Source organism: Peromyscus californicus, unplaced genomic scaffold, assembly GCF_007827085.1.
Source record: "Peromyscus californicus insignis strain IS unplaced genomic scaffold, ASM782708v3 Scaffold_10__1_contigs__length_136768540, whole genome shotgun sequence".
Classification (NCBI taxonomy): domain Eukaryota; kingdom Metazoa; phylum Chordata; class Mammalia; order Rodentia; family Cricetidae; genus Peromyscus; species Peromyscus californicus.
In genome coordinates this window covers 68,075,289-68,102,704 of record NW_026294391.1, presented here as the reverse complement: position 1 = coordinate 68,102,704, position 27,416 = coordinate 68,075,289, and the positions used below count along the sequence as shown (strand labels likewise).

Here is a 27,416-nt window from a genome sequence, read left to right as displayed (position 1 = left end):
ATTGTTCTTAAAAATGTAATATAAAAATTGTTAATGCAGAAAGGCTAATTTTAATTAGACAGAATTTTATCATTTAATGGTTTTCTATTTTAAATAATTAATTATTTGCAATGATGGAGATCAAAACTGGATTTTGCATTTGCTAGACAAGCATAGGCAGGTAGTTAGGTGGGTGTGGTTGCTTAAACTTCTAATCCTAGTGCTTAAAAAGCTGAGGCAGGAGGATTGTCCTGAGTTCAGTGCCAGGCTAGCTCTAAGGTTAGACCTTGTCTCAAAAACGAAAATGAAATTGCCTTTAGGTTACATGTATATGATGTATGTAGAACATGTTTTTTTGTGTTATATTTGGCTTTTGTATTCAGGGTTATCTTGTTATGTGTATACCTATATTCTCAAATCTGAAAAAAGAAGTCATCCCAGATCTTAAACATTGCTGTTTCCAAGCATCTTGGATAAGGGATTCTCAACCTGAACTTTCATTTTTTTTTAAGAAAAATATTGTGTATGTATGGGCATGTATGTGCTATAGCACAGAGGAAAACTTTCAGAACTTCATTCTCTGATTCTAGCATGAGTTCAAGGAATTAAACTTAGGTTGTCAAGTTTGCACTTTTGCCCACTGAGCCATTTCCCGGGCCCAATCTGCACTTAAAAAAAACGTTTATAAGGTTATTTATTTATGGTACTCTGCTATATGTCTATGTTCCAGCCTATGTATATGCATGTATATACATGCAATAACAATTAGTTAAAAAAAAAAAGAAGCCATGAATTTTGAAGGAGAGCAGGGAAAGGTATATGGGAGGGTTTGGAGGGAGGAAAGGGAAGGAAGAAATTTTGTAATTATAATCTCAAAAATAAGGAAAAAGAAAATGGATTTCATGGTAAAATTTCAGATAAAAGGGAATGTGATTTTATAACAATCTTGGAATGAGCACTCAGTCTATTTTATCATCTATTGTAGACTCAGTTTTATTATAGAAAATTATAAAAATAATGATGCAGTACAAAATACCTTCCCAGGTATCAGATTCTCAGTTTCATCAGTTAACTACTCCTAGCCACTTCTGTTTTCTCTGTATTCTCTACCTTCTCTCTCATTTCACCATCCAACTCCAGATTACTAAGAAAGAAATCCGAGACATAACATCATTTTATCTATAAATGCTCTTTCAACATTTATCTGAAAGATAAAGGATCTCCTTACAAGCACAGTACTGTCATCCCATACTCTTTTTCATCATCAGTTTTTTTTCATCGATTTTCTTTGCTTGTGTACTCTAGCTTAGTTTTCATTTCTGAAATGAGTTGTGAAAAACTTCCTTCTTAACTGATTTCAGTCTGTTTTAGGATTTCTATTGTTGTGGTAAAACACCATAACCAAAGCAACTTGGAAAGGAAAAGGATTGATTTCAACTTGTAACAATGCACAGATCACAATCCATCACTGAGGCAAGTTAGGGCCAGAACTCAAGGCACAACTGATATAGAGACCATCAGAGAGTGCTGCTTGCTGGCTTACGCCTCCTGGCTTGTTCGGTATGAATTCTTAAATAACACAGGACCAGCTGCCTAAGTATCACCCAGAGTGGGCTGGCTAGACCTTTCCACATCAATCATTTGTCAAGAAAATGCCCTACAGACTTGCCTACCCGGCAGTCTTATGGAAGCATTTTCTCATTTGAGGGTCCTTCTACCTAGATGACTCTAGCTTGTGTAAAGTTGATAAACAAACAAACAACAACCAGGAGACAGTCTTTCAAATGTTCCTACTCTCTGTTCACCTCACATTTGAGCTTCTCTTATTTTGGTTTTTATGTCAGATTTTTTGATGATTTTCTTAAATTGTCTTAGCTTATATTACCACATCTAGGTTGAAATCTCCATTGAACGTGTGAGGTTGTTTTTGACATGTTTTTGTCTCTTTGGAGTGTTATTTTGCTGTGTTTTATTCATCTTAATGTGCCTTCAGTAGAATTCAGCCAAAGATTTTTTTTTTTTAGGTGAAAGGACCTTTTCTTGTGTTTTTATGTGAAATGACCTTTCTTGTGTTTTTAATAGGGAGAATAGGGCAGTATAGCTTTTTGAACATTACCGTTCCAGATCTTTCTCTTTTGTTTTCATGCAGTGAGTAAACATATACTGGGATCTGAGATCCACTGACTGTTTTCCTTGGCCAGTGTTGTCTTTCCCTTTCATTGTCCCATATTTTATCAGTTTTGATGAATTTGGAAGATGTTCACAGCAGTCACTTCTTTCTTTTTAATCTATTTTTTTATTCATTGGGAAATTCATATATGCATATGGTGTATTTGATCAAACACCTCACTTCCCTCTGCAAATCCTCTCAGGTTATCTTCATCACACACACACACACACACACACACACACACACACACACACGAGAGAGAGAGAGAGAGAGAGAGAGAGAGAGAGAGAGAGAGAGAGAGAGAGAACGAACGAACGAACGAACGAACACACGATTTGATGTAAATGATGTAAAATGAAAGTTGGTTCACTCCTAAAGCCTGAGTTCCCCAGCCACTGTTTATTGGCCAGTATACAGTACCAAGCGTAAGTTTCCTTCTGTGGGGTGGGCCTTAAAATAAATCAGGTAGTGATTTACTACCTCCAGTAACATTCATGCCCTGTTGGCACCTGTTGCAAATCTTGTCACACCTGTCCTTATTGTAGGTCACAGGGTTCATAGCTTGGTAAGAGTGTTGATGTTTTTTCTCTCCCAGCAGACTGCAGAGCACCTACTGGTACTATGAAAAATAGCCAGCAAGGAGGGTCAGTATCAACGTGATTTCTCTGAGTCCTGTACGAAAAATGTTTAGTATCTTTAGCAATAAGGTCTTAACACCAAGTTCTATTAGCTAATCAAGAGCAGTGACAATAGCTTGCATTGTTTTGGGGGCTAGTCTCTAGGATTCTCCCCTGACTAACAGCTTGAAGGGAAGTAGTCTAGTATTGGGCTTTTGATTTGACAACTTGTGGCTTCTGGGAGTAGCATTTTGCACATGGCTTTTCAAACATCTTAGTGTTAGTTTTCCCTTCCCCGACCCCTTTTTCTCCCTACCCTCTCATCCCTCTCCTCACTTATACCTCACTCCCTAGCATACATGTCAGAAGAGTTTGATTTTTCAGTTTCTCAGGATTCTGACCCCCTCTTGTACAATCATTTTTTTTCATCCACATCAAGGCTTTCAGCATCTCCTGCTTTTTCCCTCATTCTCAGAATAGTCTGCCAACCTTCCAGCCAGTACATAGGACAATTTGGGGGTGTTCTAGCTTCAGGGTAATGATACATTTTCTTATATCTGTTGGCTGTTAGAATTGATCCACTCATATTTTGAGGTTTATGATGGTAGTGCATAGCCAGGTCTTGTTGTAGATGTTGTCCCCTAGGATTTAATACTTTGAGGGTCTTCAGGAAGATTCATCAACTCTTCTGCTCCTGTGGTTTTCTAAGAATCTTATTTTTATTTTTCATTTCATATCATTTGTCTAAGAATATTGGCCTATTTACCATTACCATTCATGTTTTTTAGATTCTGAAATAAATCTTTGCAACATTTATACTCAGCCCTTCTTTTTATCTAATGAGAATACATACTGGTAAGGAAGCTGGATTGCAGAGAGGTGATGGCAATAACTTTCCCAGTGTCAAAGCTATTTAATATAAACCTGAAAAGAACAAGACAATTCTGATGCTTGGCTCAGCACTCTGAGTCCTGGAACAGTGTTCTTGTTATCAGCCATTCCTGGGACCTTATATTATATGAAACTTGCATTAATATTTTAATAGGTGGCATATTTTTTCAATACTGCTAGAAAAATTATACATATAAATACAATATCTTTACAAGGAAGACATCCATCAGATTTTAAATATCATTTATTAATATGTGCTTGATATTTTGTGAGGCATTAATGTGAATTGATACTGAATCTAAGAACCATATTTTGGTCTGTTTGCGGTTCCCTGGGTTGTTTCCCTGGCACTCTACTGTTTTCATTTTAAAGTGTCCACTAAAAGTAGTCTGAATGCGAATCTTAAATTAGGACTAAACAAAATGACTTGAGCCCTGGTTGAAATTGAGTTTCTGCTTAATTTTATGTCATCTCTTTTGAGTGGCTATAACCTTTGAAGTATGTAGTCTTACCTTTGCATTGCTCTCTGGTCATTTCTGTACCTAATGTTGCTTCTGTTTTGTTTATGATGGTGCAGATGTCTCCATAGTGTTTTTAAGTAGTAAAGTAAAAGCCGTGGCTCACTAAAAGCTTGTTATAGTCACAAGTTTCTTCTTGCCAGTCATTCTGTTTCTTTTCCTTAAAAAAAAAAAAGAAAAGAAAAGAAATTGTTCTTCATAAAAGCAGTCACAGTAAATTTTCTAGTTCTATGTAATTTTCTTTCCATTCTGGTCTTCACTAGTTATAAATAACACATGAAATGACTTTCAAGGTAGAAAGCAGGAATCCATTTTGAAATGTTCTATAAAATAAAGAGTGATTTATGGTTTCATATGATTTGGGCTGAAAGCACTCGGGCTTTGCCAGGTCATCAAAGTCCTGTCAGGGAATCTATTATTTATTGTTTGATTCACTAGGAGTGGTGTAAGTACTTTATTTTATGTTTATCTTACGTAAGTGTAGTGTTAGGACAAGTCAGTCACAAATACAAGTACTTTAAGAATATATCATGGAGAACTAACCTAAATAGTATAGTTATAAATGATGAAGTTCAGCAATGATGATTTGGATTAAAGGTAATTTTTAACATTAAATGTATAATTTTCTAATTCTTTTAAGATATTTAAGATAGTATTCTTGAAAATATTCATTTCATAATTTTGTGCCCCTGATTTTGATCTTGTGTTTTCATTTGATTATTAAACATCTTTATCTTAATAGATTTTGAAAAATTTCAGAAAGATGGGACTGTTTATGATAGTGTGTGATCATATAACAATCCATATGCTCTTTCAATAATATATTTTTAACTGACAACTTTCTAGTGGAATGTCAGCTGAGAAGGTCTGATGTCAATACTCCTCTTACAACTGTTAAGAAAAGTCATTTTCTTACCTTATTTGTTTTTAGTAATGTCTTTTCACTCAAATTGTTCTTATATGAGAATTATGCATGTTTCCTATAATTGAGTGCCATGGAAGATTCTTTGGGACAGCCTTACTAATCATATTTAATGGGAAATGTTTAAATTATATCAAATGTTTGAGTAGCTTGTATAGAATACACAAAAATTATTTACTTACTTAACTTATTATAAATAAGTTAACTTACATAATAACTAATAAAAACAATGTACAAGTGCCATATATTATATATATTTGTAAATGTTTAAAATTTCATGTATGTACTATATTTACATCATTCCCTTCTTTTCCTCATTTTAGCTCCCCCCTTGTTTTCTTCCATTCTTTCTAAAACTCATGGCCTCTTTTTCCTTAATTACTATTGTTATATCTGGGGTGTGTGTGTGCAAATTAAGATATAAATAAAACTTGCTGAGTTCATTTACTGTTGCTCAAATGTATATATGTTTAGGGCTGACCTCATGGTATTAGATAATCTGTCAGGGACTCATCCCTAAGAAAGACTGATTTCCCCCTTCTCAGCAGTCACCTGTAGCTCTTATCTAGGGGTGGGGCCTTGAGAGATTTCTCAGATCTACTTTAGGATGTCAAGTGGTGTGTCATTGTACAAGTATTCTGTAGGGAACCATATTGTTGAAATTTCATGGGTACAACTTCCCTGTCCTATATAGTTTTTCTTCTTTTTACAGTGTACATCCTTTCCTGGTCCTCTGGCTCTAAGAATTATCCTGGACCCTCTTCAGTACTTCCTCAGCTTTAGATGTTAGGGTTGTGTTGCAGAAGCATCAGTTGAGAGTAGAAATCCAGTCACTTATTCTCTGCATTTTGGCCAGTTGTAGGTTTCTGTAATTGTCTCTATCGGCTGCTGAAAGAATCTTCTTTGATGGGGGGAGGTGAGAGTTACACTTATCTGTGGCTATAAAGATAAGTAGATTGTAGTAGAATATTTCAAAGTGTGTTACTTTTGTTTATGCTGCATTTGTTTAACTCTGTGAAGCTGTGTTACTGTGCCTGTCTAAAACATCTGATGGTTTAATAAAGAACTGGCCAATAGCAAGGCAGGAGAAAGGATAGATGGGGCTAGCAGGCAGAGAGTATATATAGAAGGAGAAAACTGGGAGGAGGATGGAAGATTGAAAAGTGGAGAGCCAGAGAACGGGAGGACACCAGGGACCAACTACCCAGCTACACAGCCAGCAAGTTGCAGGTTATGAGTAAGATTTACGGAAGTAAGAGAAATGAAAAGCCCAGAGGCAAAAGGTAGTTAGGATAAGTTAAGGAAAGCTGGCAAGAAACTAAGCCTAGCTAAGGCCAGGCATTCATAAAGTAAAAATAAGCCTTCGTGTGTGATTTATTTGGGAGCTGGGTGGTGGACCCCTCTCAAAAGAGTAAAAAAAATCCCCAACAACAGTAGGTAAGTATTTAGAATGTGATTACAAAGTAACTGGCTTAGGAAAATGACAATAGTAGGTTCTCCTCTAGGTTTCATGTCTTCCCTAGCCATAAATAGTTGGCTAGGTTTACAGTACTGGGCATCAAGTCCCTCCTGTTCAGTATGACTTAAGTCCAGGTAGACAGCTGTTAGTTATGCCCAAAATAGAAGTACCAGTATTGCATCTTTGGGAATAACTTGCTATGCTGATCATTGTTGTGGTTCATAAGTGTCATAGCTGGCTGGAAATACTAGCTGCTTTTCATCTTTGGCAGCTTGCATAGTACCTTACAGTGCTATGACAGATGGTCCTCAGGGAGAAGACTTCTAGGTCAAATCTAGCTTGATTCCTCTAAGTCCTGTGTCTAAAGTCTGTGCTGTCTTCAGTAGTAGGGACTTAACTTCAAATTCTAGGAGGCAACCAATGGCAACTGCAACTACGTATATTGTGTTTTTTGGGGGGTCTCTTATACTCCCCCTGACTTACAGCTTGAAAGGAGGTTTATCATGCTTAGTACTGTCCTCCTTTCCACCTCCTAGCTAAAGTCTACCCTCCTTTGTCCATTTCCCACTTCATAGTACTTGTATGCTTCTGTCTTCCTCTCTAAAGCGCCTTCTCTTCCCCATCCTCCACGTCCCATTCCCTACATCACCTTTTATTTTCCTGGTTTCTTCAGTTACTCCAAGCTATATATGCTCACGTAAAGGTTCAGAACTAGGAACCACAAATTACAGAGAACATGTCTTCATTTGTCTTTTTGGGTGTAGGTTATCTCACTCAGTATAATACTTTCTAGTTCAATGCTTATCTGCAAATCTCAATATTTTATTTTTCTTTATACCATTGTGTTTGTTTGTACCACATTTTCATTATTCATTCATCAGTTTAAAGACATTTAAGCTATTTACATTTCTACATAAAGAGATTCATGATGTAAATTCCTTTTTAGATAAAAAACTTCCTTTAGTGTATATAAATATATTGAAGATCCAGAAAATGATGAGTATCAGTAACTATTTAGAAAATATTTATCTGAAATAATTTCAGATGTATACTGTTAATCCAGGTATTATGAATTTTCTTTCTCATTGCAGGAACAAGGGATAGACTTGTATAAGTAGAAATAAACTATGCCACAGAAGACACACGAGAAATATTCCCTAATGACCTAGGAAGTAGGCTGATTAAAATATATATTTTAACCACATACACTGTGTATTAGGTAGTGTTCTCTAAAAGAATAGAATTGTTAGAATGAGGTCTTTTGGAATGATTTATAGGTAGGTAGTCTAACAATGGCTGTCTTACAACTAATGATAAGAAGTTCAGAAATTCAGTAGTTGTTCAGTGCATGGGTCTCAGGAGTCCCAATATGGTGCTAGAGTCCTGAAAGATTTCTTGAGAGAAGCTGATCTTCAGTCCACCGTGGAATCCTGAAGAAGTAGGTCTAATACCAGTGAAGGAATACCTCAGCACAGTATAGATGAGCTTTCTAGCCAACGTGAGGACAAACAGACAAAAAGCAAAAGCTTCCTTGTTCTTTGTCATTTTATGTGGGCTGCCACCAGAAGGTGTGCTCCAGATTAAGGTTGGTCTTCCCTTCTCAAGTGAACCAGCAAAGAAAATCCCTCACAGGCATGACCTGCTGCTCAGTTTTACTTGATTCTGTTTGTGCTCCAACGTGATCACACATGGCATAGATCATGTTATACAACTTTCTGCATCTTTTCCTCCTTTCTTCCTTTCCGTCCCCTTAAATTCAGACATGTCAACCATAAGTTTTAGCATCCAAACTTCTTAAGGCAAGTTCTAAATCTATATAGACAAAGCTAAGGATCCCTTGTCTTGTTTGAGTACTTTTTGTCTTACTGATTTTTTCTTTGTTTGTTTAGTTAGTTTGTTTGGATTTTCATTTGAGAGAGAAAAAGAAGATGAAGTTGGGTAGGTAGAGAGATGGGGAGAATCTGGGAGGAGTTCTGGGAAGGGAACGAATATCATCAAAATATATTGTATGAAAAAACTAATAAAAATAAATTAATAAATACCCCCCATTTACCATTGATTTATCCTCAAAGAGGTAGCAATCTAAAAGCATCTTTAAAATTCATTTTGTAAGCAGTCTGCAGCCTTAGACTGTAGTGCCAGAACATACTGCCTTTGCAGCTAAAAAGGACTTGGCTTTTGTTAACATTTAGAAGAATGGAGTGAAGTTCAACAGAATTCCTTGTACTTTCTTTTTGAACTTTTCTTTGAGTTTGAAATGACCACAAAAAAGAATATTGAAAACATCTTTGTTCTTTTTTTTAAAAAAAATTTAAGTACAAGATTCTCTTTGGGTATGAATGTGTGGCTTGGTGAGAGAGCACTTGCCTACCATGAAAAGGGTCTGCCTTCATATCCAGACGTTAAAAGAAAAAGTGATTCTCCTAATCTGAATATTTTTAAATATTGCAGCGACAAAAAGTTTACATTTTGAGTTATTTCAATTTGTGCCTGAGGACAGAATTACTTAGTTTTTATCTACAGTCTCTGGCCAGAAGTTTATTTTGATCAAATTCTTTATCTTCCCGACATGTAAGTACTGTCAAGGCAAACAAACCATCCTGGGTCATAAACACCACCCAGCAGCTACAGGGGTAGCTGGCATACTTTGAGAGGGAGAAGCTCCTTCACACAGTTGAAGGTAAAAAATATTCAATTCTCATTCTTGGGTACAGGGCTCTGTAAGCCTTGGATCATGGCCTTGAAGGCTGAAAAGTCCATATCTGTAACCTCAGCCAGCACCTTAAGCACATCAGTATGCCAGATCAGATTACCTGCTATCTAGATAGTTAAACTATACCTCTTCAAGAACATAGATGTGTTGCTTTACCTCACAGGTCTTGTAGTAAGCTAAAAGAGTGATACTGGTAGGTGCTGAATCCTGCATAGAGTACAACAGACTAGTTCAAAAAACTGCATGAAATAGTTTTCTTCTTCTGGCACAAAATAGTAGTACCCAGCTTCTTATAAGAGTTACAGTCACTGTGAATTTTCATTTTGGAAAATGCCTAATGAGCAAGAAAGAAGCAGACACAATTATTCCATATACTTCCAGTGCTGATGGAGTGCTCATTCCTTTTCCATGGTATCAGGTCTTCTTCAGCTGCAAAGGCAATATGTTGTGGCACTATAGTCTCAGGCTGAAGACTGCTTAAAGATGAATTTTAAAAATTCTTTTGAAGATAAATCAGTGGTACACAAGTGATAGCTTTTTTAAACCCTCAGAGAGCTAATCTTAACTCAAGAAATAGAGGTAGAGAACATTTTCCACAGAGCAGGCAGTGCTATATAAGATGTGTCATATCATTTTGTTCCTGTTCTTCCCCAGACCCTGTAAGATACATTATTAGGCCATTTGAACAGTGAATGCATTGTACTTGTATATTTGTGCTCACACATTTCATAGTGCTTCCAGTGAAACATTGTGTGATTTGTCTTTGATCAAACATTAGACATTAGCCAGATCTTTGAGGATATAGAACAAACCTAAACTTACTCCAAAAGGGTGAAGGAGAAGAGAGCACAAAAAGGTGGTTCCTGAGTAGTTGGGCTGGCCTATTTCACTTAGTATAATGTTTCTGAGAGTCATCTACTTTGCAGCATAGATATGCTTCTAAGGCATCTGGCTTTACTTCCTAGGGAAATCTTACAATTTATTAAAGCTTGCATGTGTTCTAGATAAAAAAAACTCACAAGGATGTGTGAATTTGAGTCACGATTCAGTACCATTTTTCTAAGTGTTAGAAGAGATTTATTATAAAATTAAAGTTTTTAAATAATATTAAAGTTGAATACACAATATACACATATAGATCCATATTTAAACAAAATAAGAAAAACAGAAGGGCTGGTGAGGTGGCTTGTTGGGTAAGGATGGTTGTAGCTGGAAGTTTTCCTGTGTCCTGCCTGGTCCCACAGCCACTCACACCCAAGTAAACACACAGAGGCTTATATTATTTACGAACTGTGTAGTCTATGGCAGGCCTCTTGCTAGCTAGCTCTTATATCTTAAATCAACCCATAGCTATTAATTTATCTATCACCTCATGTTCCATGGCTTTACCTGCATCCCGTTACATGTTGCTCATGGGTGGCTGGTTCAGGTTTCTTCCCTTCTGCCTTTCTTCTTCCTGTCTATCTGCTTGTATTTCCTGCCTGCCTCTAAGCTGCCTTGCCATAGGCCAATACAGCTTTATTTATCAACCAATCAGAGCAACACATATTCACAGCATACAGAAAGACATCCCACAGCACTCATTTGGGTCTGAGTGGCTGCGGACCGCAGGACTGTGGGAGCTGGGTGGGACCAGGAAAACTCCAGTTACAGATGGTTGCTATTAAGCCTGGCAGCCTGAGTTTGATTCCCAGGACTCACAAAGCTGGAAGGAGAGAACTGATGGCTGCAAGTTGTCCTCTGACCTTCACATGTACATTAGGGCACATGTTTTCCCTCACTCACTATTTTCAAACAAGCAGTTATTTTATTAAATGATTGGGAAAAAAAAGATTTAATTTGTTACTTTTCCTATATAAGTCTCTTAAAACTTAAAGCTCTCCCATTTAATGAAAGTTTATTTTCTGCTGTGACTAGAGGTATTTTTTGGATTGATTTATTTTATTCATATGAAAATTTTACCTTGTATGTATGCATGTCTATCATTTGTATATCTAGTGCCTGAGAAGATCAGAAGAGAGCATCAGATCCCTTGGACCTGGAGTTGGGTGGTTGTGAGCTGCCATGTGGGTGCTGGGAATTGAACCTGGGTCCTCTGCGAGAACAAGTGCACTTAACCACTGATCTGTGTAGTGATGTATTTGTAATCTAAGAAATTAAGTTTGCCTGAAGATCAGAGGGCAGAGCCAGCCACAGAGATAGCCATAGGCAGTGGTGGCACACACCTTTAATCCTTGTACTCAGGAGGCAGAGGCAGAGATATTTCTGGTTTTCTGTGAATTCAAGGCTGCACTGGGCTACATGAGATTAATCCAGTCTAAAAGAGAAACAGACAGGCAGTGGTGGCATACACCCTTAATCCCAGCACTAGGAAGATTGAGACAGGAAGTGATATGGCTGGGCTGAGAAAGGAATATCAGGCTCAGGAGACATGAATTCGCACTCTTGCGGAGGTTGTGTCAGGCTGAGTAGTTTGTGAGGTAAGAGGTGGCTGTGGCTGCTCTACTTCTTTGATCTTTCAGCTTTTACCCTGATATCTGGCTCCATGTTTTTATTATAAGACCATTTTGAATTTATGCAACAGATCCATCTCTCTAGCTCCAAGTTGAAGTATTTTTGAAAACTAATTCTCATTGAAACACTGAAATCCTTTTCAACCTCTTTGTTCCTCGAAGAATGACATTCAGACTTCCTAATTTGGCTCCCAACTACTCATTTTAAAAAGTTTGTTTTATTGTAGTAAAATATTTAAAATAATAACTATCCTCTTAACTTTTTTTTTTGCTGTGTCCTTTCCTCAAAAACTATTTATTGACTGGGTGGGACAAAAAAATGTAACCTTGGCCACAAAGACATTACTAACAGTATTCATAGCTTGTTATTTTAATAATTCTAGGCATGAAGATAACGGACCCTTGGTATTTACCATTGGAACAGCCTGCCTATTGCTTTCACAATCTTGTGGTGATATCTGGATGGAAGTATTAAGGAAAATCACAAATAATAGTTATTTGGGTTTTATGCAGTATGGACTCAGATCATATTCCACTTTGAAAACCATTTTTGGCTTTGCATTGTCAGCAGAGACTTGACTTCTGACTGTTGATTTCAGGCATAGAAATTACCACACACATATCTTCCTACCCAAAGGAATAGCTAATTTGGGCAAAATAGAGGCAAGTGATATTGTCTGCAATTGGTGTTGGCATTTGCTGCAAAGACATAGATGTTTGGTTTGGTACTAAATGAAGGTTTGGCGCTTCTAAACTATCGTTCTCAAGGATGTTAAGAATTTTCTCTTCCAGGCTGTATTTATGTATTTAGGAAATTTATGAATATATATAGATGCATGCATATATATATATATATATACCAATTAATTAAAAAAGAGGCCACATTTGAAAGCATGCAGTGAAAGGATATATGGAAGGCTTTGGAGGGATGAAAAGGAAGGGGGAAATGATTCAATTATTATAATCTGAAAATAAGTAATTAAAAAATATTCTTAGTACAGTTAGTCTTCTAATAACTAAATAATCCTACGAAGTAGGTGCTGAATATTGCCATTTATAGAAGGAAAAAGAGGCCCAGAAAGTCTGATTTGTCTAAAGTTGCACACCTAGGGAAGCAACGAAACAAAGATTCCCATTCAGGTATCAGTGATTAAGACGTCCTCATTTTACTGTATTACCTATATTGCCTTTAAATCCTGTTCTCCAACTTATGTCAAGTTGGAGGCAGTGAATTACTGCTGTTACAAAATTCCTTTGGATTTGCCTTCTTTCCTCACTTAGATAGTATTATCCATGATGATAATGATAAATAGATGAGATTATATGTGTTAACATGGTACAAAGCACAAAACTATGTATATACCATTTTAATGCTATCATTAAAATAGAAAACTTAACGTAATTCTATTTTGTAATATTTCTTTGCTTATCAACTTTTTAAAGTATATTGATTATATTTCTTTAGCAAGGAAAGTTATTTACATATAGCAAAAGTTCAGATCATCATAAGACACATTAGAATAATACCTTGTAACTGAAGAACATAATATATGTGGTTATTTGAAACTCCCATTTCCCTCTAGTCTTTCTTCTACAGTTCTATCCAAAGTTAAAACTTTATGATGGCTTGGTTCAAATAATTGATATTTAATGGTTGTATTCTGTATATTTGGACACAACTTTTTTTGAACCAGACATTATATACCCACAAAGTGGAAAAATAGTTCTTCATAAAGGTGGTTGGCTCTTGTGTTTAATGTGGTTTTTAGCTGAAGATTGATTGCTTCTGTGTGTAATACTTTAAAACAGTTTTTTAATTTTATTTTATCTGTGTGTGCGTGCATGTGTGAGGGGTGTATGTGTGTGTATGTGTGCATGCGCACACGCGCATCTTGCTGGGCATATGGAGGGAGATCAGAGGATAGCCTTGTGGAATTGATTTTCTTGTTCCACAGTCTGGGCTCTGGAGGTCAAACTCAGGTTGTCAGGCTGGGCAGCATGCTCCTTACCCCCTAGCACCATATTACATTTTTACCCAGAAAAGTTAACTTGTTCCTTATTTTGTCATCCTTGATTCTTAGTGAGTACTTTAAATGTTCATCAAAGAATGTAAAACAACTAGGATTTTTCATGGTGATGGTGGTGCTTGTTCTATAGGACTTTACTAAACTTTCAAAATATGCTTTAGCTGTATGACTGAGAATATAGGCCCTAATGGCCTCTATTGAAATGGTAGATCTGATGATAAAAATTGTGGAGAGTTTTGAACTTATAACATAGACATTTTATTAATGTAGTAGAAAACCTGGTCTTTATTGTAACATAATTGAGCTTGGTAATTCAAATTTTTATTCATATTGTTAGTAGTAATTTGTATTTCCTTCTATAATCATAAGCTTTGATATGACTGCATTTGATTCCAAAGCAGTAATATTTTCTTGCCAATCTGTTATAGTGACCAACAAGCAAGATAATTAACTAATATAATTTTTAACATAAAAAAAATTGTATTCCATTCTCACTTAGAGGCTTTGTGGCTTTGGAATTAGATGTGAGTTGAAATTTCAACTCTGGAGCTTTTTAGTAACAGTAAATGTACATCCTTGAGCAGTTTTGTTGTTGGCTGCAGGTGCAGATTCTTATCTCTCAGTGCCTTTGGGAGGATCAGATAAGCTTGTGTGGTAACCTGCTTCCTAAGTAACAGAGGCGGATTTTTTTAAACAGTTGTCCATTTATGATAATTTACAGAAGAAAAGAAGCTGAAGACTTACCTTATAAAAATGTTTATCTTCTACCTAAAACAACCCAGTATTAGTTTTATATGTTTATGAAACATCTCAATATAATCTTTATAATTTTGAAAATATTTAATTTTCTTTAGTGAAAATATTTTTAGTTAAAATATTTTATGCAGCAATAGTATGACTTGAACATTTTCTATAAATTACATATATACCTACATTCTAAATGATATAGGTGTGTGTTTTTATAGGTTTGCCTGAATCCATTATTGCGGCTGCATGTTCAAGGAGTGGCCAGAGGGTTCTGCATGTTGACTCGTAAGTTTTAACCCTGGTAGCATTTAACATACATGTATGTCTATTTATTTATGTATGTGCTTGTATATATGTATCATGTGAAATTTCATAACATAGAAAAGGCACTGGGATTATTTTCATTTTTAACCAATAATGTGTAAGACACATAAAATACAAAGTTTCTTACTATATTCTTTGAAATAAGGATCTTGTCCTTTAAAAGTAGTAAACCAAATGCATCTTATAAAAATTTTTTTTCTCAGTCCTGAGCTTGATCTTAAAATAAGCAATTCTTTAACAGGCTTGAAAACCTCATGTGTGCCTTTTCTTATATAAATTGTTTGTTTGTGTGTGTGTATGTGTGTGTTTGTGTATACCACATTTATTTGGTATTGTATTTTAGGCTTCATGTTTTATTAAAAATTTAGCCATTAGATTTGAATTTATGGTTTTGTTAAAGGATATCCAAGTTTGAACTTAAAAAGTCTTAGGAAAATGTCTAGTTTTCTCTTAACAAAAAAGAAGTAAAAGGAAAACTACTTGATGCCTAACTTAAATCTTAATTCCCATGTCCCTTGAAAGCAGGTCTTATGTCTGCCACCTATATGATTACTCATTTTGACTCAGAAGAGAAAGAATGAGTGGACTTTCTGTCTTCTTGTAGATATTAACTACAGTGTTTTCCAGAGTGCTAGAAAACCAAGTAGCACTAGGTTTGTAAATAGTGTATAGTGTTTTCCCTTATGTTCATATTGTAAAATGTAGCATTCATTAATTTATACTTAGAAGTAATATGATTCATGTTTGCATTTTCATATATGCGTGTATGTCATTATACCTTATTCCTACTCCATTCCCCATTTCCTTCCCCCACCCCACTAATGCTCTTCTTACTGATCCCCTTCCCATCAGTGACCCCTTTCAGTGTTCATGTCACATGTGTTTACAGCTGTTTTCTTTACCTTCTCTGAGGCTCCTTGTCAGATCATTTCCTTTCCTCTTACGGTTTCCTTTTCATTTTGGGACATTCTGTCTCTCTGTATCTTTCTTTCCACAGATCTTTTTTCTAAGATCATGTGCTGGTTAATTTTTGTCAACTTGACACACACAGGAGAGTTATCTAGAAAGAACATCAATTGAGAAAATGCCCATATCAGATTGTCATGTGTAGGCAAGTCTGCTAGGCATTTTCTTGATTAATAATTGAAGTGGTAGCTCATGGTGGGTGAGGACATGCCTGAGCAGGTGGTCCTGAGTTGTATAATAAGGAGGCTCAACAAGCCATGGCGAGCAAGCCAGTAAGCAGCATTCCTACATGGTCTCTGCTTCAGCTTCTGCCTCCAGGTTCCTGCCCTGACTTCCCTTCATGATGGACAGTACACTGTAAGATTATAGAAAGTAAACTAAAACAAATTGTTTTTGTCTATTTTGGATTGTTTTTGCTTTACTGTGAAATTTTGCATTTTTTAAATATATTCTTCAGAATGCAATTGAGACTTTCATGTGAAACGTGTTTTTGTATCACTGTATTTTACATAGCTGTAAAAAATATAGCTATTTTTACAATATGAATTTTACCATTTCATGTGCATGGGAGGTCTTTTCATCTTTTCTTCTTCAGTTTTTTTTTTAACAATGTATATTTATCAAGGCAACAAGAGGATATCCAAGAGGAATCCTAGTGAGGGCCCAGAGGCCTCCAACTAGACCAATGACTCATTGCAATGAGCACTTTCAAGTAAAGATGTGTGGACTAAAGGGTATACTGTGTGACTCACTGAGCCACACTACAGCTTTCATGCTGAGATTTTTTTTTTGTTGGTTTGGTTTGGTTTTTGGTTGTTGTTTTGGTTTTACTTTTAAATCTTGTTTTGGGGAGGTTGCATGAGCAGAGGGCAGAAGTGAGGGAACTAGGAGATGAGTGGGATTGGGATGCATGATGTGAAATCCACAAAGAATGAATAAAATGTGAAAAAAATGTGTATTTGTTTTTAATTCTTTAGATAGGGTCTTGTAGCACAGGTTGACCCAGGATGATCTTGAACTTCTGATTCTCCTCACTCTGCTCACCAAGGGCTGGAATTAGCAGACATAAGCCATTTGACACCCTGTTTTAAATTTTAGTTTTCAGTGTTTATCATTGTGGTGATTTTTTTATCTCTTTTTAAAAGTTTTATTCCTGAGTATTTTAATTTTTTGTGATGCTATTGTGAGTGAAGGTTTTTGCTCCTGATGTTTCCTCTACAAATCTGTTATTGTTATATAGTAAGGATGATGGCTTTTATATGTTGATTTTTTTTTTTTTTTTTTTTTTTTTTGGTTTTTCGAGACAGGGTTTCTCTGTGTAGCTTTGGGCCTTTCCTGGAACTCACTTGGTAGCCCAGGCTGGCCTCGAACTCACAGAGATCCGCCTGGCTCTGCCTCCCGAGTGCTGGGATTAAAGGCGTGCGCCACCACCGCCCGGCTTATATGTTGATTTTATATCCTATTTTTACTATAAGTGTTCATTGGCTCTGAGAGTTTTTGCTGAAGTTTTTCACTATTTTCAATATAGAATCATATTGTTATGAAGTAGGAATAATTTGGCATTTTCCTATTTTGCATCCACTTCATTTCATTCTCTTATTGAAATCTACCTTGACAAGAGTGGAGAAAAGATTCACCATTTTCTCGTTCCAGGTTTTAGAGGAAGTGCCGTTTTTCTACTTAGTATAATGTTGGCCCTAGGTTTCTTTTTTGATAAGATATGTTCCTTGTAGTTACAGTTTTCTAAAAGCTTTCATCATGAAGGGATGTTGAAGTTTGTCAAAGCTCTATTCTCAGTGCACTGATAACTGTCATGTGGTTTCTAGCCTTAAGTCTGTTTAATATGTTGCATTTATTGATTTGTCTATATTGATCCAATTTTGCATCCCTAGGATGAAACCAACTGGTCATAGTATAATAGATTTTAATTTGTTGTTTATTTATTTTGGTTTACATGTATTTTATTGAGATTTTCATTAATCAAAAGCTATTTTCATGCTGCTTTTCCTTTTTTCATGGCTTATTATAGGTTTCTTCAAGCAAATGGGCAAAACATTTAATAAACATCTTAGTTTATTAGTGAAATTGGGCTGTAGTTTTCTTACTATCTTTATAAAACAAATTTGATACTATTCCCTCTTTCTATTTCATTCAACTTTACTGAGTATTAATATCACTTCTTTGTATTTGTCAGGGTTCTCTAAAGGAACAGAATGGATAAAATGAATATATGTATATTAAAAGGGGAGTTACTAGATTGACTTATTTGATACAGTCCATGTAGTTTAGCAATGGCTGCCTCACTCTAAAGGTCCAGATTCTGGTAGTTGTTTAGTCCACAATTCTGTGTAGCTGGAGATTTCTCCAGTCCCGCTGGCTCACAACTACTGAGACCCAAGTAAACACATGGAGACTTATATTACTTATAAACTGTGTGGCCATGGCAGGCTTCTTGCTGTCTAGTTCTTATATCTTAAATTAACCCATTTCTATTAATCTATAAGTTGCCACGTGGTTTGTGGCTTACTGGTACTTTATGTCTTACTTCTCATGGCCGAGGTGGCTGGCAGTGTCTCCTGACCCAGCCTTCCACTCCCAGAATTCTCCTCTCTGCTTATCCCACTTATATTATACTTCCTGCCTGGCTACTGGCCAATCAGGGTTTTATTTATCAATCAATCAGAGCAACACATTCACAGCATACAGAAAGACATCCCCAGCAATTCTTGGATGTCTTAGCAGTTTCATTCTGGAACTGGAGGCCTAGGGGATTCCTGGAGAGCTCAGGTCTTCAGTCCACATTGGAGTCCCAGAGAATATTACTGGTTGTAAAATCAGTCAAGGAATGTCATGTCAACAGAATGAATCAACTTGCCAGCTAGAGTGACAGCAAATGGGCAAAAAGCAAAGTCTCCTTCTTCTGTCTTTTGATTTGGGCTGCCATCAGAAGGTTCCACCAAGATTTAGGATGGGTTGCCCTGCTTCAAATAATCTCCCACAGGAATGCCAGTATCTTGTGGTTTACTTAATCACAGATGCAGTCAAATTGATAAGCAAGATTAATATTCACAGTCTTCTTTAAAGAATTGTGAGAATCTGGTAGTGAATTCATCTAGTTGGGTTTTTCTTTATGAGAAGACTATTTTCATGCTTCTTTTCCTTTTTTTCATGGCTTATTATAGGTTTCTTCAAGTTGTTTTGCTTTTGGCAGTTCATATGTATTGGACTTCATTTCTTCTAAATTTTCCAGTTTTTTGGAATGTACATTTTAAAAGGATTTACCAGTGATGTGGATTTCATTGAAATCTCTCCTCATTTTTAATTTTATTAGTGTCTTCTCTCTCTTTGGGTTTAGTTTGGCCAAAGGTTTGTCAATGTTTAGCTTTTCAAAGAACTGCTTTATTGAGTTATTTTTTAGTCCATTAATTTTGCCGTAGTATTTTTCATTCATTGTTAAGGTATTTAAGTTCCTCCCTGCTTTTTATTTTTAATAACCTATTGTTAATTCAACAGTGTCTTGGCTTAATCATGATTGTGTAGCTTCTGTGGTTTCTCTTGTTGCTGATTTCTAGTCTTATTCTGTTAACTAATGAGATATAAGAAATTCCTTCAGTGCTTTTGTATTTCTTTAAGCTGTCTTGGTATCCTAGAATCTGTTTACTTTTAGGACAAGGCTCCATGGGACTCTGAAAAAGATAGGACTTGCGTATTATTGGCTGGAATATTACGTAGGCATCTGTAAAGTCTATTTGAACTATTTTGTAATTTAACTTTGAAGTTTTTCGTTGATGTTTACTTTGGATACTTTTGTAAAGATGAGAGTGAGGTAAAAAAGTCACCCATTATTAATATTTCAAGACCTCTCTGACCATTTATGCTCATTAGTGTTTGTTGTATGAAATCAGGAATTCCAGTGTTCTGTGCATATATATTTAAAATTATGTCTTCTTAATGAAGTATATTTTTTAAAAAATACAGTTCTTTAAGAATACAATTTTTTAAGGAAGGCTACTATATTTTATAAACATACAATGCCTTCCTTAAATCTGACTAATTTTTATTTAAAGACTACCTCATCAGATAGCAGAATAGCTATACGAGCTTGTTTTCAGCTTCCATTTGCTTTATTGATTGATTTCTAGCCTTTAAGTTTATATGTCTTTTTAAGTAAGTTATATCTTGGAGAAAACAAATAGTTTGATCTTGTATTTTAATCTGTTCTGCTGGTAAATTGAGAATATTTCTATTTGAAGTTATTATTAAATTTTAATTAAATGTTTAAAGTTATTGTTTTAGACATTGGGAAAATGGACGTCCTCCTAACATTTTTTTTACATTTATGTATTTATTTGTGTGCATGTATGTACATTTTTATGTGCTGGAATATGCACATGGAGGTTAGATGATTACTCGTGAAAGTTGGTTTTTCTCCCTCTTCCATAGGGGTCTCTGGGGACTGAATTCAGGTCATAAAGCATGGCACTATACACTTTTATTAAACAAGCCATCATACCAGCTCCTCCTTTCCTCTTTATTGACTTTGAAACAGGGCCTTATTATGTTGCCTAGGCAATCCTTGGACTCACTATGTAGTTCAGTCTGGTCTTATCCTCCTACAGTACTACTCCCACTTTTGGTTATTATTGATCAGTATTTTTGTATTCCTATAAGTTTTTTTTTCTTATTTATTCTACATACCAACCAGTTTCCTCTCCTCTCCTCCCTTCCCTTTCCCCCATCTCCCTTCTACCCACCCCCCCCATCACTCCTCCCTCTCCATTCAAATGGGGTAAGATCTCCCTTGGGAATCTACAAAGCATGGCATATCAAGTTGCAGCAGGACCAAGCCCCCCCCCGCCCCCCCCCCCCCCCCCCCCCCCCCCCCCCCGCCTCAAGGCTAAACAAGGCATCTCACCAAAAGGAATAGGTTCCAAAGAGCCAGGTCATGCATCAGGGACAGGTTCTGGTCCCACTGCTAGGGGCCCCACAAAAGACCAAGCTACACAACTGTCACCCAGATGCAGAGGGCCTAGGTCAGTCCCATGCAGGCTCCCTAGGTGTCTGTCCAGAGTCTGTGAGCTCACACAAGCTCAGGTCAGCTGTCTCTGTGGTTTTCCCCATCATGATCTTGATGCCTCTTTGCTCGTATAATCCCTCCACCCTCTCTTCAACTGTACACCCAGAGTTTGGCCCAGTGCTTGGCTGTGGATCTCTGCATCTGCTTCTACCAGGTACTGAATGAAGTCTCTGTGATGACAATTAGGGTAATCACCAATCTGATTACTGGGGGAAGGCCAGTTCAGGCATCCTCTTCACTATTGCTAGGACTCTTAGCTGCGATCATCCTTGTGGTTTCCTGGGAGTTCTGCTGGCACCAGGTTTCTCCCTGACCCCATAATGGCCCCCTCTATCAAGATACCTCTTTTATTACTCTCTCCCTCTGTCCCACCCTGAAGATGACCATCCTGATCCCTCCTATTCCCGTCCCCCCTATCCCCTACTCTCTCGTCCCCTGCCCCCGTCCCCAGTTTACCCAGGACATCTCATATTCCTATAAGTTTTAATACTTGTTTTTGTTGTTGGCTGTGTTGTTTGTTCTCCTTTGAGTACGAGGGCTTTTATGATTTATTATGTTAAACATAATATATTCCTTACTAGTTCCCACTTGTGGATGCATTCCTCAGACTCTCTTTCCTTGTCCTTGTACACAATATTCCATGAAATATTTTCTTATGAGACTGGCTTAGTTGTCATGCCTTAGTTGTACTTGTCTTGAAGCATGCTTATTTTCCCTCAATTTTAAAAGCTAGCTTTGGGGACTATAAAGATGGCTTAGCATATCCTGACTCCTCCTGCAGAGGATGAGTTCAGTTCGTAGCACCTGCATCTTGTAACTCATAGCCACCTGTAACTCCATCTTCAGGGCATCTGAGGGCCCTCTTCTGTCTTCTGCAAGTACCTGTTCTCATGTGTACATACCCCATCTCCAAGCACACATAATTAAAAAAATAAAATAAATGTTTAAAAGGCAACTTGAGTGTTTATAATCTTTGTTGATGGTTTATTTTCATTCTTTATGTCCACTTAGAATTGCTAGTGATAGGTCTATATGTTTGCTGCTGTAGGTGATTTGACTTTTTTCTCTTCCAGCTTTTAATATTGTGTCTTTGTTTTGGACTTTGGACAGTTTGATTGTGGTTTTTCTTGGAGAGGTTGTTCTCTTGTCACATCTATTTGATTATTCTAAATACCTCCTGTGTTTGGATGCCCCATTTCTTTTCTAGATTGGGAGAATTTCCTGCTATGGTTTTACTGAATCCTCGATACCGTTAGTGTTCAGTATTTATGTTGTATCCTACTTTATGGATTCTTAGTCCCTTAAATGTATCCTGGAGGTCTTGGGCCTTTTGGTGATAATCGTTTGCTTTTTTTCTTCTAGGTATCTGAGTGTAGTAGTTTCTTGACCTTGTTTTCCATCTCTCATACTTTTCCCTCTCCTTAGTTGTATTTGTGGATGGTGATTTTTTTATATGTGTTTTTTAATTTGATGGGTTATCTGATTTCTAACATACATAGGTTTTGTTTTTAGAATCTCAGTTCCATGCTGACAATTTTCTTCATGTTTTGGGATTTCTTTACTATGTTGTTGATGTTTTCATCCCCTTATTTTCTTGTCTAGGTGTTGGATTGATTTCCTTAATTCGTCTTAAAATTTTGTGTAAAATTTAAAAACAAAATAAATGAAAACAAATAGAAATAATAAAATGAAATAAAAATATAACAACATTTGTTGGTATTTCTTCCTAGTTAGGATAAGTGTGGTTTTCCTGTTCCCTTTAGTTGTCTATTAGCCATTTTTGCAGGTCAGGTGAGGGCTATTAGTCTAATTAATTCAGAGTAGATCAGAATATTCTCTCTGTCACTGAGAAGAGTTACTGGGTTGGACTCTTTTCTTTTGGGAATTTTCTGGTGAGTGTGAAATGATTCCTTTAACATCTTACTCGTCTGCCTATAACTACCTCCTTTGTTCTGGTACTAGTTGGTAGGAAAGAAGTAAATATCACCCTCACTAGAACAAAACACAAAACAATCAAGAATGGAATCTTTTGAATGCACAAGTGTTGGGAGAGAATCTATCAAAGTAGATAAAGAAGAAGCAGCTAGAAGTTTAACAGGAAAGCATGATGGTGTGGTTGTTTATTAATCTGATAAATTGATTCTATAGCTCTTCATTCCACACAAGACAAAGCTTGAAGCAAAGGGACATTTATGAATTGTTTTCTGATATGGCCCATGTTTAATTTTTTCTTCATTTAATACTCATTTTAGTACTTAGGATTTATTTAGTATTAGTGATACTCAGTTTATCAGCCTTGCCTTGTCTCTCAGCCTCTGCCTTCCTGTCTTTTTTTCCCTCGGTATGTGGATCTTTGTCTCTGTCTGTCTGCCATCTGTCTCTCCATCTCTGTTTTTCTCAGTGCTGGCAGTCAAAGCCAGGGCCTCGAATTTACCAGGAAAATGCTTTACCAGTTGAACTGTATTACCAGACCCTTTAATTTCTAGACTACATGTAAAATAGTGTACCTCAGTTCAATGTTCATGCCTTCCCATGTTCTCGTTCTCATTCTCGTTCTCTCTCTCTCTCTCTCTCTCTCTCTCTCTCTCTCTGCATGTGTGCGTGCGTGTGTGCGTGTGTGTTTGTGTGCGCACGCATGCGCATGTGCGCACGCTAGCGGACAACCTCAAGTGTTATTCCTTAGGATCTACCTTTCCTTTTTTAAAGATATGGCCTCTCAGTGGTCATAGTCAGCCAGCCTAGGGATTCACATGTCAACTACCTTCCTAGCCCTAGGATTACAAGATGGTAATGCCATGCCTGACTATTTTCTGTGGGTTCTGTGGATCAAATTCAGATCCTCATCCTTTCAAGCCAAGCATTTTACTGACTGATGTGTCTTATTAGCCTTTCCCATGCTTTAAATAATTTTTTAAAAATTATGCTTAAGGTGAAATACAATTTGCTATCTTAACCACTCTTAGATACACAGTTCGGTTGTGTTATGTATATTCACATTGTTGTACTGTACATATCCAAAGCTCTTGACTTTTTTAAAACTGGAATTTGTACCTATTTAACAATAACTGTGTTCTCCATAATTAAACTTGTAATAGCCAAGATTCTAATTTTTGTTACCAAGAATTTGGGTATCTAGACTCCCTGTAGAAGCAAATCATGGTATTTATCTCTTTATGACTAGTTTATTTCAATTAGCTCAAGATCTTCATGTTTTGTTTGTGTCATCATATGTTATAGGATATCTTCCCTTTATAACTGAGTAATAGCCCATGCTATATTCTTTGATAGACATCTGGGATTCTTAAACTTCTTGGCTGTTGTGAATAATGCTTCTAGGAATATGGGTTAGCAAATATTTATTTTTAATTCTGACTTTAATTCTTTTAAGTAAATACCCAGAAATGGTGTTGGTAGATGACATGGTACTTTAATACTTGTATTTTTTTTTTTACAAACTATAATCACGATATATTAGGTGAGAAAAAAATCTGTTTTTAGTAAAAGGGGGAAAGGGCAATAGTATTAGTAACCTGCATGTTTAAATAATTGGGAGATTTTTTTTCATTGAATAATGATTTATTTAATGTCTGTCAGTGTCTGGATGTTAATGATACAAGGAGAAGCTAAAAGTTCAAGACATGCATATGTAAAATACAAAATATCAAGTCAACTTTTTTACTGACAACTTCTCCTCATCTCCTTCCCAAATCAGAAGGGTTCCCATGTGCATGGATGCTAGTGTGACCCATCATACTCAAAGCTGCTACCTGTCCAGCCTCAACTTTTACATCAGAGCCTGCATTCATCCATTTCAGATTGTCAGGCAAAGCTGCTATCTGGGGAATGAGGGGCATCCCTGGGAAAGAGGGATGCTGTTCTCTCTCTTTTAAATAAGTGGGGGTGACATGAGAGCTTTCTTATATGATGTTTTGAGTATGGATTTCCTCTGTTATTTTTTTGTTTTTTTTTCAAAAGTAATTTAGTGTATACTTATAATTATCAGAATTTCAATTTTCACCTGCTTTTATGTTGCTTATTTAAAAAATTAAAATAAATAGATTTTGTAATTCGCAAAAGCAATGTAGACACTAATCCTTATGTGAGGTTCAACTATAAGACGAGAAGTACATATTTGAATATAATATACCTGTACCTATAACTGTTTGTCTTTGTGATCCAGTCCAACTTCTTTCTTATTTAGTTTTATTTTGGTCCTATCAATGTTTTTCTTATAATACTACTTTACATGAAAGAGGAATTAAACTCTCCATTGAAAATAATGATGTTACCTTGCTGAATTAATTTAAATTCAGTTTTTCTTGGACTCTATTAAAATGGATGTGTTCAACATTTAGTGTCACTAAACATTTTATATGTTAAATAGATTTTAATATATATCTAAATATTGTCATAAATAATTATGCTTAACTTTACATAATGACTGTATTTTTAATTATGATTTGAAACATTGCTAGGCTTTAATAATTTTACTAAGGAATCATATTTACCTAAATAGTGTTATCTTATAAGAACTGATAATACCATTGCATGTTTGTCAGTTTCTAGATTTCTTATTTGTCTCATTAATAAGATTTTGTTTTATTCTCAGGAATTACTTTGAAACTGTGCTAATGCTAAAGAATTTATGTGTTTATTTCATTTTGCATGTGTGTGTGTCTGTGCAGAATATACATTTCACCATATACATATGCTAGTTTTAGTATATGATAAATTGTTTAGTATGTTCTATCCAAGTGACTTTGCAGGATTGTTTTATGATAGAAGAACAAATGCATAAGTGAATAACACACAGATGAAATGAGTTGATGTGGGGTGGATGTCATAACACTATTGTACCAACCTTACTATGTATTTGACTTGGTCTTTTTTATATTTAATAATATGTAGTGATATGTTATTCTGGAACACTGATACTGACAGCACAATAAAAAAGGCAGCTTTTAAAACAGGTAACTATTTGACCCAAACTACACAAATAAATGAGATCATGTGGGAACATATAAGGAAAATTGATCCCAGTTGATGTCTTGGAAGTTAATACAGCTCTCACTATTTGTCATTTCAGAGTTGAGCTACCATGTAAGATTATCAGGATTTCTGATAACTTCTCCACCTTTAAGAAAGAATTAGAATGTTTTCCTCCAGAGCTTTCTAAGGCCAGGAGAGATTGGTAATAGTCATTGTGGGGAGCCACTTATGTTCACTCTTTCTCTGCCATTGAATGAGCATCCCTTCTTCTCAATGTAGTTATTAGTACGTGTGGTACCACTGTGAGAAAGCATCTCTGTTTTGTCAGGAATTATAACTTCTCAAGAAATGCATGTAAGAAACTAACTATAAGACCAGATGACTCCTGGAGCTCCACCTGGGGTTTGGCCATGGATCTCTGCAGCTGCTTCCACCAGTCACTGGATGAGAGTTCTATCATGACAGTTAGGGTGTTCGGCCATCCAATCACCAGAGTAGGTCATCTCATGCACCCTCTCGACCATTGCCAGTAGTCTATAGTGGTGGTATCTGTGGATTTCTGGGGACCTATCTAGCATTCTGCTTCTTCCTATTCCCATGGGGTCTTCATTTATCATGGTGTCTCTTTCCTTGTTCTCCCACTCTGTTCCTGATCCAGCTGGGACCTCCCGCTCTCCTAAGCTCGCTTTCTCCTGACCCTTGCCCTCCATTAACCCCCCCTCACCCCAGTTTGCTCATGTAGATCTTATCCATTTCTCTGTTGCTGGGCGATCTCTGTGTCTGTCTTAGGGTCCTCTTTACTAGGTAGCCTCCCTGGAGTTGTGAGTTGCAGTCTGGTTATCCTTTGCTTTACATCTAGTATCCACTTATGAGTGAGTACATACTATGTTTGTATTTCTGAGTCTGGGTTACCTCACTCAGGATGATATTTTCTAGTTCCATCCATTTGCCTGCAAACCTCATGATGTCATTGTTTTTCTCTGCTGAGTAGTACTCCATTGTGTATATGTACCATATTTTATTTATCCATTCTTCAGTTGAAGGGCATCTAGGTTGTTTCTAGGTTCTGGCTATTACAAATAATGCGGCTATGAACATAGTTGAGCATGTGTCCTTGTGGTATGATTGAGCATTCCTTGGGTATATGCCCAAGAGTGGTATAGCTGGGTCTTGAGGGAGGTTGATTCCCAATTTTCTAAGAAAGAGCCATCCATGGGTGCCCTACTCCAAGAGGCCCCGGAAAAGGGCCAACCAGCGAAAGAGAGGAGGGATTATATGAGCAAGATATATCGAGACCATGATGGAAAAAGCACAGGGACAAGTAGTTAAACTAGTGGAAACACATGAACTGAGAACCAGTGGCTGAGGAGCCCCCATGGTACTGGACCAGGCTCTCTGGTTAAGTGAGACAGTTGATTAGCTTGAACTGTTTAGGGCCCCCCCCAGGCAGTATGACCTGGACCTGTCCTTGGTACATTGCCTGGCTTTTTGGAACCTAGGGCCT

The 27,416-nt window shown here is 36.5% G+C and overlaps 1 protein-coding gene across 2 annotated transcripts in view; it reads left to right on the top strand.

The window, feature by feature from the left end:
- The window catches only part of Chm (CHM Rab escort protein), a 161,113-nt gene that overhangs the window by 14,186 nt on the left and 119,511 nt on the right, over positions 1 to 27,416 (top strand). For both annotated transcript variants that reach the window (XM_052734988.1, XM_052734998.1), the window contains exon 2: positions 14,775 to 14,841. In XM_052734988.1, coding sequence (XP_052590948.1) covers positions 14,775 to 14,841 — 67 coding nt within the window. The remainder of the gene's footprint in view (positions 1 to 14,774; positions 14,842 to 27,416) is intronic.